Source organism: Haliotis rufescens, unplaced genomic scaffold (assembly GCF_023055435.1).
Source record: "Haliotis rufescens isolate VD_foot unplaced genomic scaffold, xgHalRufe1.0.p SCAF_3, whole genome shotgun sequence".
NCBI lineage: Eukaryota > Metazoa > Mollusca > Gastropoda > Lepetellida > Haliotidae > Haliotis > Haliotis rufescens.
In genome coordinates this window covers 12,916,745-12,930,679 of record NW_025964001.1, presented here as the reverse complement: position 1 = coordinate 12,930,679, position 13,935 = coordinate 12,916,745, and the positions used below count along the sequence as shown (strand labels likewise).

Sequence of the window (13,935 nt, the reverse complement as noted above, 5' to 3'; positions counted from 1 at the left end):
AGTGTGTCCTCTGTATACTGCCGGTGTAGGATGTATAGAGTGTGCCCTCTGTATGCCGTCGGTGTAGGATGTATAGAGTGTGTTCTCTGTATACTGTCGGTGTAGGATGTATAGAGTGTGCCTTCTGTATGCTGCCGGTGTAGGATATATAGAGTATGTCCTCTGTATACTGCCGGTGTAGGATATATAGAGTGTGCCCTCTGTATGCTACAGTACCGGTGTAGGATGTAAAGAGTGTGTTCTCTGTATACTGCCTGTGTAGGATGTATAGTGTGTGTCCTCTGTATACTGCCGGTGTAGGATGTATAGTGTGTGTCCTCTGTATACTGCCGGTGTAGGATGTAAAGAGTGTGTCCTCTGTATATTGCCGGTGTAGGATGTATAGTGTGTGTCCTCTGTATACTGCCGGTGTAGGATATATAGAGTGTGCCTTCTGTATGCTGCCGGTGTAGGATATATAGAGTATGTCCTCTGTATACTGCCGGTGTAGGATATATAGAGTGTGCCCTCTGTATGCTACAGTACCGGTGTAGGATGTAAAGAGTGTGTTCTCTGTATACTGCCTGTGTAGGATGTATAGTGTGTGTCCTCTGTATACTGCCGGTGTAGGATGTATAGTGTGTGTCCTCTGTATACTGCCGGTGTAGGATGTAAAGAGTGTGTCCTCTGTATATTGCCGGTGTAGGATGTATAGTGTGTGTCCTCTGTATACTGCCGGTGTAGGATATATAGAGTGTGCCCTCTGTATGCTACAGTACCGGTGTAGGATGTAAAGAGTGTGTTCTCTATATACTGCCGGTGTAGGGTGTAAAGAGTGTGCCCTCTGTATGCTGTCGGTGTAGGATGTATAATGTGTGCCTCTGTATGCTGCCGGTGCAGGATGTAAAGAGTGTGTCTTCCGTATGCTCCCGTTGTAGGATGTATAGAGTGAAACTGATGTATTTTTGATTTATATATAGATATATAGTTACTGTTTTCAAATAAGGAAGCAGGAAATAGTAGAGTTTCACAAGGGAATCTTATTCGTTTCACATTCGCGGCTTGAAACAGGAAATATTACGTTTATTCAAATACAAATATTTATTTAGATATGTGTTGAAATTTATTTTAGGGACATATTTGAATACGTTCAGTTAGCCTTCATGTACACAAGGTAGAGTCAAATGTATTCATAAGCTGATAGCTGTTTATTTAACAAAATATCAATATCGACATGCAATATATTGATATATGTTTATATCCTAGTTCTGGTGTGGTCATTTCTGATATTGTGCAGCAAATATTTAACTTCAATATGAGATGCTATGTTCCATAACTTGTAGTCCCTTTATGATCATAGACAGAACGAGTTATGATCCATTCAAATATACTGTGTGAAAACGGTAGCGGCAACCTTTATCGCCGAAGATAGCGGTAGGTTATGGTTAAAATCACTTTTAGTGCGAAAATATAACAATATGAGTTTCTACTTCCATCTAGCCTTCCAGAAATATGCACGTTTCATATTTTTATACTTTCGCCCCTCAATGTTGCAAATCTTATAACGAATTAAACTCCTGTTTAATGTCAGTGTAGAACAAGTTCATCGTTGCAAACAATGCCGGAGACGCATCCAAAATAACTGTCCGTCTTCCTCCTCCACAGGCCACGTGATGTAGGTTGTCGTCTGTAGCAGTGCAAACAGCGATGACGTCATGTTTCGGGCGTGTATCTCCTCCAGTAGCACCACCACGAGGTACCCCTCATCCTGCTCCAGAGAACGTTTCTGGACCAGAGTCAGCTCAAACTGGCACCATGGACTCTGACTGAAACTGTCCGACAGCACCAGGACTACGTTTCTGCTGTTATTCAAACTGTCTACAATGTTGTCAACTATGTAACGCCCAGGAGTGAAATCTCTCTCATGAATGCATAACTTTAAATTGTCCTCATTTTCAATTTTCGGCAGCAGGTTATTCCGTATCCACCCAGAATCATCTTCACAATACAGAACAAATGCATCATAGATGAATCTTTCTTCTCTTTCTTCGAATCGCTGTCTCTGTTTAAATCTCAGCATGTAAGCACAATAACGGATGTGCCAACGCCATCGGTATGTGAGGGAGATGATCACCAACAACACAATTGCTGCTGTGGATAGACCAAAAATAACAGGAAACATGTAAGGCGAGATTTGACATGTCTGTTTAGAGATATCAGCATCAATGAGACGTGTGGATTGGAGTTCAATAGGATATCCGCATACATATGAATCAGGAAAGTTGTCAAATTTATGTTTCTCTGCCTTTACCCATGTTACAAACCAGAGATTCGCACAAGTACAGACATAATTGTTATATGCTAAGTTGATATGTTTTAGTTGGTTTCTCAGATTTATTGGGAAAATGGCTTCATGTATAACTTCGATAGCGTTCTCTGATAAACTTATGGTCCTGAGTTTCTTCAAGTTGTTAAATAATCCCTGTTTTAACCGCATTATTCTGTTTCCATGTAGATCGATTGTTCGTAGTTCTAGTAACGTTGATATGACCTCGGGGAAGAATGATAATTGACATCTTGACATTTTTATACACTGTAAGGTTTGTAAATCACCAAGAAGTACATTTAAAAATGTGTCGTTAAAGTACAACATAGCATTGTATGATAAGCCGAGAGTTGTGAGTCCTGTACACCCTTTGAATGCATTTGAATTAACAATGAGATCAAAATACCCATACTGAGTAATACTTGCGAGATAAAGAGTTTTCAAAGCACTATTATTGAACGTATATGCCTCTAGTCCAACTGCATGTTTATACCTATCTTTGAAAACATCACTGAGATCTATCTCTTTTATTTGAAGTGGTGACGAAAATGTACCAGAGGCAATCGTGATTAATCTATTTCCAACTAAACTGAAGTGCTTCAAGTTGATGAGACACTCTAAACTATGTCTCGATAGTTGTCCTATATTATTTCCACTGAAATCTATTTCCACCAGATTTGAGTGGTTACTGCCAGAACAAAATCGGGGAAGCACCGACAAGCGGTTCCACTGGAGAAAAAGTTGAGTAAGTTGCGTAGGTACTATGTCTCGTATTATATAAATATCATTGTTTGAAGCTGATAATCCTCGGAGGATCTTTAGATCGCGTAGTTCAGTAAAATCCAATATTTTAAGATCATTATAATCAAGATCAAGATATTGAAGCATAGGAAGGTCTTGAAATGCATCACTGGAGATGTTGGTAATACTGTTGTTGGTGAGAGCTAGAATTCGTATATGCGTCATATGTTGAAACGTCATTCTTGTTATGCTTCCTAAATAGTTGGATGAAAAGTTGAGCAGTTCAGTTGTGGAGTTTAGGTCAGGAATCGTTGTAAGATTTCTTCCATTATCTATACATCTGACACATTTTGAGGCACAGACACACATGCGTTTATAACAAGAAGACCACTCATCTCCACATTGTACACGGTTCAGGTTCTTGGTTATCCCACATATTGCTTCCTTATTCATCACACACTGTGTGAGCACTAATATCAGAGTGGACGTGAGCGTCATATTCATCAAATCCAAATATTTCTCGAATCAGCTGTTTCTCTGAAGGAGTAAAACAATATGGAAACTGTTAAAATTGTGATTAATATGGTGCTTAACAAATGGAGAATACAAAACCATTTCCAGTCATAAGAAATCTCAGTCATTTGTATTCCGACTATATTATAAGCATATATGTTTGAATCACCATCAATACTTAATTTTAAACATCGATTATTACCGTTAAGTTTTGTCATAAATATTCTTGTTGTAAACAAGCAAATTATCGGAACTCAAAATTATATTATGGTTACACAAATGGCAAATATGGTTTGAATAAGGCCTCTTCACATTGTAGATATGCCCAATAAGAAAATACTGACCTTTCATCCCTCATTATATTAAAACAATTACAAGCGATATGGATGTAAAGCACGCCTAGCCTAGAGGACTACACGTCTGAATCACAATTTATCACACAAAGTGGTTGGTATATTCTTTTTTTCTTCTTGTTTTTGGTTCTTTTTCCAATTTATTTAGTCACTTCAGTGGAATGTTACATTCCCACATGTTCAGGCATATATGTTTTTCACGTACATTGTCAGGATAAGTACCGTATTCGACTTAATAAGCGACCCACTCTAATAAGCGCCCACGGCAATATTTGCTAATATATTGGCTAGTGAACAATCCCAATAAGCACCTCTTCCGATTGATCAATGTACACAAGACTTATTTATTCGGGAATAATACGTACTCGTGTGTTATATGAACCCTTAATAATGGGCAATTAAATTCTGGAAAAATATATCTGTCGTACATAAACATTTCGGGCTGTCAGCATAAACCACGAAAGTTATGTTTTTCACCAACCACGAAATTTATGTTTTTCACCAAAATGATGTTCTAATGAGATCCCCCTATTTCTAATTTTGAGAGCGCCCTGGGCGCTTATTACGTCGAATACGGTATGTGACTGTGAGATGCAATCGGACAGAAAGCATATAACATATTGTACAGAAACATATTTCTTGACATATTGACAAGGTGTTATATTAGTCGGAGCATGAATAGAAATATATCAACTACTTCTCATTAAAGTAACTCAGTAACTGCATTGGCCATTTCCCTCACACTTTGCAGCACACCTTTTTTTTTTTCGAACAATAAAGTGTTCCACAAGAACGATGTCTTTAATCATCCCAGTTAAGTTTATTATCCCCCGCCCAACGAAGTTGCCGGGGGACATAGAAACGGGCTCCGTCCGTCCGGCCGTCCGTACTTCCGTCTGTCCGTCACGTTTCGTTTCCGGAGCATAACTCATAAACCGTTCAATATTTTTTCATGAAACTTTACAGGTCTGTCAGGCACATGCTGAACTGGTGCCTTTTGCTATTGAGAAATTTTAGAAGTTTTTATTTTTTACGTTTACATGGCAACAAGATGGACTTAGGTTCTGTGAGGGTAGGGTTCGTTTCCGGAGCATAACCCATAAGCCGTTCAATATTTTTTTATCAAACTTTGCAGGTCTGTCAGGTACATGCTGAACTGGTGCCTTTTGCTATTGAGAAATTTTAGAAGTTTTTATTTTTTACGTTTACATGGCAACAAGATGGACTTAGGTTCTGTGAGGGTAGGGTTCGTTTCCGGAGCATAACTCATAAACCGTTCAATATGTTTTCATCAAACTTTGCAGGTCTGTCAGGTACATGCTGAACTGGTGCCTTTTGCTATTGAGAAATTTTAGAAGTTTTTATTTTTTACGTTTACATGGCAACAAGATGGACTTAGGTTCTGTGAGGGTAGGGTTCGTTTCCGGAGCATAACTCATAAACCGTTCAATATGTTTTCATCAAACTTTGCAGGTCTGTCAGGTACATGCTGAACTGGTGCCTTTTGCTATTGAGAAATTTTAGAAATATTTATTTTTTACGTTTCCATGGCAACAAGATGGATTTAGGTTCTGTGAGGGTAGGGTTCGTTTCCGGAGCATAACTCATAAACCGTTCAATATGTTTTCATCAAACTTTGCAGGTCTGTCAGGTACATGCTGAACTAATCTCATCTTTTTTTTACAATTTCCATGACAAGTTCCACCTCGGTTAAAATAGGTTAGGGTTTGTTTAGATTCAATTATTTCATAAATTCTGCAACAGGGGCGGGGGATATAGCCACGTTAGTGGCAAACTCTTGTTGTTTTTGATAATAGAGATATAGATATACCTTTTTGTAGATAAGATATATTATTCCAGAAATTATAGTCATTGTTAATTCCCAATAATATTACAAAGTCAGTTTAAATAACATTGATATCAAGTTGTCTTTTAATAAACAGTCATATCGTTCCAGACCTTCTTCACATTCTCAAAGGAAACAAAGATGTGAGGTGTTTATTTTCCGGTTCCTCCTCACAGAAAGTACACAACTATCTATTATTTCATCCTCTGTAATTCATTTAAGTGTGTACTCTATGGTGAATAAACTTGTATTGAAAAGCAACTCAGTGTTTTTGTTCTTCTTCCATAATTAGTGAATAGAACCTTGAGAGAATATTCTTCCATTATATTTGGAACGGTAGACCTGATAACATAAACAGAGTACATCTAACAAAGGTCTGTAATGAAGGTGGAATTAGCATGATTGATGCTAAACCATTTTTGACCTCATTAAAGATATCAACCATTAAGAGACATTTCTGCACTTAATATTTCTCAAACCACAGTGAAGAATCCCAACTGAGAATGCAATACTAGGCGCTAATATTGAAACATATACCATTATATATTAGTAACACCTTTTGGAAGGAGCTTGGAAAAGGTGAAAAATGGTAAAACATTACCGATTGGAAAATAGTTGCTGTGTTAGTGCTTATCATTCTGATAAAGCCGCTCGGTAAACATGATCAAATCCTACGTGTTGGGAAACGAAACGACACAACAAACTGTCTGGGCTCGCGATTCGCTCAAGGAAGATAATCCGTTACAAATGCCGAAGTAAGGTATTGTACCTAGCATCACGCAGTTGAATTATACAAAGTTGAAATTAAACCACGACCACAAAATTTGCAATAGCCTATATGACTTGAATATAAAGTGAATGTATACATGTCCAATAAGAAAATACTGACCTCTCCTCCCTCGATATATTAGGACATTACCCAGCAGAGGTTGAACACACCTAGCCAAGAGGATTACACTTCTGAATTACACGTTATTACACTTAGTAGTTTATGTACAGGAAAACAAAACAGAGCAAACAAAATAATGACTCAGTACTCATTGTGTGAGAATCATGCATCATAGGATAAATGCGAGCACAATGATGGACGCTGTGTGATCTTTCACAATGTCCTTGTATACAATATGACAACATTTTGGTATCGCATTGCTCCAGGACAAGTTTCTACAAACATTGCCTGACTAGTTACGGAAATAATAACACAACATGCCAAACAATGGGGATATAGCTCCGGTCGAGTGTGAAATCAAGCATTTACCGTTCACTTATATTGCAGCAAAATAACATATTTTGCATTAAAGACACATACAGCTTATTCCCGTGAAATATAATGCTGCAAAACATGTTTCTGAAAGTATATGTACTCACTACCCCCTGAGTACTCGAGTAACGTCTTTCTCCTGGGGTACCGGCATACTCGACAATTACTTTGAATACACGAGGGCAAAAAAATATAATTGCTTTTTTGAGGCAATTTGACTCCTCCGGTCGTCTGTCAATTCAACATTTGAAATTTATGTACTATATGGGTAAAGCTATCTATAACTTTGAAAAAAAATAATGTTTGAATCATTCATGTGAAATGGAATAATTAAACCCTGAAAGAAAATGTATACTAATGTTTCATGTGCATCTATATCATTTTAAGTGAGTGAGTGAGTTGGGTTTAACGCCGCTTTTAACAGTATTCCAGTTATATCACGGCGTGTCAGCTTAATGTGGGAGGAAAGCCCGAAGTGATGCAGGTCCCAGACGTTTACCACTTCGGTGAAACCCACGAGCACGGGTATGGTGCAGACAAACCTAGAAACATAATTGGGGCGAACCGGGATTCGAACCCACGATCATAGGTTTCTGGCGAGCCCAAGGGACACAACTCTGCACAGCGAGATATCATTTCAAGGTGAAGGGGGGCATGGATGGCCCATTCGACCAAGGCGCTACACGTCTCTATGCAGAGTTCCATTCATTGCCTGATACATATAATCGTTGCTTTGAATCCGTTGATTTGTTTCTGCTTTATCAGCATCATACCCATGTTCTTGGGTTCGTGGGTTCAAATATATAGATGACTCTAGCTCTTTCAACAATGCCGAGATAAATGATTATCTTCATTTCGACTGTCCACTAGAGGTGGAAATATAGAAACTAGGGCTGGGACAAGTCCAAATTTACTACCCGGGTAGTACCCCCCACTATTACCCTATCTTCAGCAACCCATGCTTGCCGTAAAAGGCAACGACTTTGCTTGTGCAATGTTGATTCTTAGGCTACAAATATTTCTCAGGTATCGGCACGTCACACAAACCCTAACGTTTTTATTGTCAATTATATACCTTGAGTGACGTCATGCCATCTCATAAAATCGTCAACTTGTGCAGAATATTTTATGTAACCCCCCCCCCCCCCCCCCACCCCCCACCCCCCCACCCCCCGATTTACATATTTTCTAGTAAATATTATTACTTATGTATTAGTGTAAAAATAATTTAATAATTATTTCCATATACCCAGACATCGGTTCAAAAATTGCATATTAGGCTTACATGTTTCAAATATCAGTAATGAGGAGATAAAAAACATTAAAAAATAACATTATTGAATGTGATCTCAGAAAACGAAAAAGACCAAGTGACTGTTTTCAAATGCAAGCAAACGCAATTTTCAAACTCAATGCGCAATCAAATCAATTTCCATAAGTATACTGTTGTTTAGATGTCCGAATAAACACTTGATTTCTCTCTTAAGAATATTTGGATGACTACCATTTAATCATGTAAACATTGTTTAAGTCGCATCCAGAATACATGTCTATCTTCCTCCTCGTCTGGCCACGTGATATAGGTAGTAGTCTGAAAGAGGGCATACAGTGACGACGTCATGTTCCTGTCCAAAATGTTTTCAAGCAGCACCAACAACAGATAACCCACATCCTTCTCCAGAGCTCGTTTCTGGATCAGAGCTAGTTCGAACTGACACCATGAACTCAGAATGAAAGAATTAGACAGCACCATGATGACGTTTCTGCTATTATCCAAATTGGTTACAATGTTATCAACTATATATTCCCCAGGAATAAAGTCTCTCTCGTGGATACACAGCTTAAAGTTGGCTTCCTCTTCAATCCTTGGTATGATATTATTCCTTACCCATCTGGAATCAGCTTCACAATAAACCACAAAAGCATCATAGATGTATCTCTCTTCATCAACTTGCTTCCTCCTTTTGTATCTGAACATGTGGATATAATAGCGAATGCGCCAACGTAATCTATAGGCAATGGAGATAACGACTATCAACACTATTGAAACTAATGAAAAACCATAGACTATGGGAAACACATAAGGTGAGATCCGACACGTCTCTTCTGAGACATTGGCATCAATCAGAAGCGTTGATTTGAGGTTCAATGGATACCCACATCGATATGACTCTGGGAAGTTAAGGAATTTACTTTTATCTGCCTTCACCCATGTAACAAACCAAAGGTTAGCACAAGTACAGACAAAATTATTGAAAGCCAAATTCACTTTTGACAATTGCTCTCTGATTGGAATAGAAAATAAAGCTTCACTGACAACCTGGATGGCATTTTGTGAGAGGTTCAGAGTTTTGAGTTTTGTCAAGTTGGTGAACACTCCTGGATCTAACGACATAATTCGGTTGCCATGAAGATCAATTTCTTTAAGTTCCCGGAAGTTCGATATTACACTTGGAAAAAAGGATAACTGACACCTTGGCATTCGTAGCACCTCTATTTTGTCAAGGCCAGAAAGGAGTGCTTTTAGATAGCTATTGTTCAAATAGATCATAGGGTTGTAGGACAGGTCCAACCATGTAACGCCCGTACACCCTCTCAGTGCCTTTGGGTTAACAATGTAATCTAAATAACCGAATTTAGTAATGCCTGCCAGAATAAGCTTTTTAACAGCACTATTATTAAATGCATATTCCTCAAGCACCTCATCGGTTGAGTAAGTTCTGAAAGCATTATTAAAAGAAATGTATTTAAGGTTTGATAATGACGAAAATGTATCTGAACGCATCCTCCACAGAAAATTGTCTGTGAAACTAATATGTTCCAAATCTGTGAGACATTTCATACTAACATTCGACAAGTGACTTATCGCATTTTCACCCAAATCTAAAGATCGAAGTTTTGAATAATTCGTATGAACACAAAATTTCGGAAGCTCTGTCAGGGAGTTTGAAAGGAACGAAATGTTAGTCAAATACCAGGGAACATCAGCTGTTGTCCAAGAAATGTCATTATGAGCAACATTTAAAACACGCAGTGACTTCAGGCGAGATATCACTGAAAAATTCAATTGTCGGATGTGAGCATGCTCGATTAAAAGAATCTTTAATTTGAGTCGCGAAAGCCCACGCACAAAATCGTCTGTAAGATTCCACAAATATCTGTTATTTGATACATCAATAGATCGAACTGTATTTTGTAAACTGTGAAATGATTTCTGAAGAACCTCTTCATGCACATTGTTGTATCTAAGATCAAGAACCTCCAGCCATTTCATATCTTGAAAAGCATCAGCAGAAATGTCTGTGATACTGTTGTTTCGAAGAATTAAGTCTTTTAACTGTGTGATATTTCGCAATGTTTTTCTTGTAATCCCACTTAGATAGTTTGAAGAAAAGTTCAGAGATGTTGTTGAAGTTTGTAAATCCGGAATACTTGTAAGATTCATTCCCCTATTTGTGCAAATGACACAGTTTGGAGAACATTTACACAGATTTTGGAAACACTTTATAAAGTTTTTTTCACATGATACATACTCTTCTTCATCAACATTTGTCAGCGATGCAGCTGTACAAAATGTTATCCAAAGAACGATCCAACAGCCATTAGCCATGATGTGTAGAAGTGTCTCCACATATACCCTGTAAAAAAACACTTAAAAGTTGTAAAATGTAAATAGCAGTAAATATATGATAGAGTGTTGCCGACATCCATACACATTTACCAAGATGAATTGAATTGGTTGATAGTCATTAATGAATTTGTCATTTGTGTATTGATTGGGTTTCATTAGTGTGGTAAGAATGGAAAAATCGACAAAAGAAAAAACTTGTTGGGCTATAAGAACGTTGGGTTTTCATTTGCATGTCATCACAGCCTTACAGCAAGGGAACAGCGAAAACATGCCACGACTGACGGAAGCCAAACGCAACAACGCCATCGACCAACTGCATACATGATAATCATCTTCAGCTGTAGCCAGGTTTATCCACGTAGCACCAAGCACCATTACAAGACTGGAACCGTTATCAGACACCAGGCAACACGTGACCTTCCTTGATCCGGTCGACCATGTGTGACTACTGGAACACAGGACAGATTCATACAACTATGTCACATACGTGAAAGAACCACCAAGGCCACCTCTACAGCTACCTCAATACCAATATTGCGTAGGATATCAGCCCAGACGCCGAGGAACTATTTACGCGTTGAAGGTATTCGCTCTAAAATCACTTTTTCGCTGTATTTTGGCAGAGTTGATAATTTAAAAAAACCCCAAAGATATCTATTATTACCAATAAAATGCCTCCATATCGTGTCAGTTTAATAGTGATGAATATCTATATCTGACATAGGGCAATAAATGTGGCTTTGTAAATTCGTGATGCGTTCAAGCTGTGCGGTTTTATGCTGTCTTTGTGTTTAAAATACATAAGTTATATCGTATTTGATATGTTATAACGTAACCGCCAAACTGCCTCTCCCAAACATAATACATATACAAATAGAAATGTATTGAAAGTGACATGAGAAATAACATACATTGTATAATTGACATTAAAGATAAGTATTGTTCTGTAAGTGTTTAATTACTGGGTTAACTTCCATAGCTACAGTTACATTATTATTTACATTCAGCACAACAACATCGCAGTATCATATAGCAAAGCCAACATCTCAGACAAAATCTCTAAATCAGCAAGAAGAAAGAATAAAACTGTGGACCGATTTCAAAATTTCAAGATTTGTTACTGTCGTTAAATTTGAATTACCATTTGGAATTGAATTTAAATCGTAGCCTTTTACGAAATAATACATGTTTTGCCTTACTGTATTGTTTAAGGGACACGTAAGAAAGAAATGAAGTGCATCTATTTGGAACTAAGGATGAGAGATAGTCGGGTACTAGACTGTTTAACATTTTATAAAAAAATATTTAACTTTTGAAAATGCCGTCTTTCTTCTAATGACGTAATATTTGTTTCTCTATAAAGTTTACCGTGACTTGTGCCACGAACAGCCCCACAAATAGTTCTGAGTGCATCTAGATTTAGTTTTTCAAGTAGTAACGCCTGTTCTTTTGTGCAGTTGTCCCATATGTGGCAACTCGTAGTTTCCAGTGTTTTTTTCTATTTAAACGATACTTGAAACTCCTGAGACAGTTAATCATTGGACTAACTTTCTTGACTAGGCTATCGTATCAATGTGATCGTTCCACATACAATCTTCTTGGAGAGTAAGTCCTAGATGTTTATGAGAATGAACTTCCTGAACAGTAGTGTTTCTCATTATCAAAACTGGTTTTACATTTGGAAGAATCTTCTGAGAAAATTGGATAGATACTGTTTAATTAGGGTTGAAATCGACCTGCCAGTTTTCTGCCCAAGAGGATATTCTACTTAGATCGTTATTCAGACAATGTGCTGCTGTATTCGGGCCATTTACCACGACATATAGGGATGTGTGTTCGGCAAACAATCTTATATTACTATCAATATCGTCTATAATGTCGTTTATGAAAATTAGAAACAGTAGCGGTGCTAAAACTTACCCTTGTGGAACTCCGGCCGTAACTGGTCGTAAGTCTGAACGATACCCATTGATAACAACCCGTTGGCATCTTTGTTTTAGGTAGCTTTCAAACCATCTCATTAATTTCCCTTCAATACCATAGGATTTGAGTTTATGGATAATGCCTTTGTGCCAGACTTTATCAAAGGCCTTACTGATGTCGCAAAAGACTGCTCTGATTTCTTTGCCTTTATCCAATTCTCTAGCAATAAAATAATATAAGTAAGTCAGCTGGTTAGCAGTAGAATCTCCTGGCATAAAACCTGATTGAAGATTTGTAAGCAAATTATTATCTCTTAAGTAATTAAAAACATATTTGAAAACGCATTTTTCGAATATTTTAGCCACGCAACACGTGAGAGCTATATGTCTATAATTACTACATTCATTAATATTACCTTTCTTATAAATAGGCACAACGGAAGCTTCTTTCCAACTTGCCGGAAAAGTAGACTTATCCAGAGATACATTAAACAATTTAGCCAGTGGATATGATATCGCTGAAGCACTTAATTTCAATAATCTATTGCCGATACCATCGGGCCCTGTTGCTTTAGTTACATTAACAGATAGAACATCTTGAACTTCCTTTGTTGTTAGAATGATAGCAGAGAGCGATTTCGCTTAATATAAGGGAGAGTTTTATCAGGATATTTAACAGATGCCTGGGCGGAGAAATAATTGTTCATCACATTTGCAATATCTCTTGTATCATCAAATGGTATATCGTTGTAATTAATGGGAAGAAATTTTGTATTACTGGTGCCTCTTAAATATTTTTTAACAAGCCGCCACCATACTTTTTCACCGTACGCATAATTAATTTTACTATCAATCTTGAGTACATATTTTCTCTTTGCAGTGCCAACATAATAGATAACACGGTTTCTTATTTGACGAAATTTAGTCCAGTCAGAATCTAAGTTACGCTTTTTAGCAACCTTATGAATTCTGTTACGTTTCCCGATCAGTCGACGTAACCCACTAGTGATCCATAGTGGATCATTTGGTCTAATTGTTACACATTTGTTAGGAATATGATTATTACATACGTCAGTAATTGTCCGGGTAAAACATTCTGCCATAACGTCAACATTTCTGGATGATAACAAATGATCCCACTTTGTCTCAGTTAAGCTATCAATAATTTCTTCATTATCAGCCATGTTGTAATTATAGATTTTTCTTTTAAAATTTGCATTGCTAGGTATGTTTGCCTTAATTTTTACGAATATAGGACAATGATCACTGCATACAGGATCGGATACACCCGAACTCCACACACTGTCTGCATTAGTTACGAACAGTAAATCAATCAGAGTTCTGGAGGTAGGTGTAATCCTGG

General features: G+C 37.5%; 2 protein-coding genes across 2 annotated transcripts; both read right to left on the bottom strand.

Annotated features, from left to right (window-relative positions):
• Window positions 1–1,103: 1,103 nt before the first annotated feature.
• Window positions 1,104–7,186, bottom strand: LOC124134807 (toll-like receptor 13). The gene is made up of 2 exons (XM_046499851.2): window positions 6,648–7,186; window positions 1,104–3,583 (listed from the first exon to the last, which is right to left on the bottom strand). Exon 2 carries the CDS (start codon window positions 3,548–3,550, stop codon window positions 1,583–1,585), a length of 1,968 nt encoding a protein of 655 aa, XP_046355807.1. The 5' UTR covers window positions 3,551–3,583; window positions 6,648–7,186; the 3' UTR covers window positions 1,104–1,582.
• A 1,131-nt stretch (window positions 7,187–8,317) lies between these two features.
• On the bottom strand, window positions 8,318–10,650 carry LOC124134806 (toll-like receptor 4). The gene has a single exon (XM_046499850.2). It carries the CDS (start codon window positions 10,627–10,629, stop codon window positions 8,527–8,529), a length of 2,103 nt encoding a protein of 700 aa, XP_046355806.2. The 5' UTR covers window positions 10,630–10,650; the 3' UTR covers window positions 8,318–8,526.
• Window positions 10,651–13,935: the final 3,285 nt, after the last annotated feature.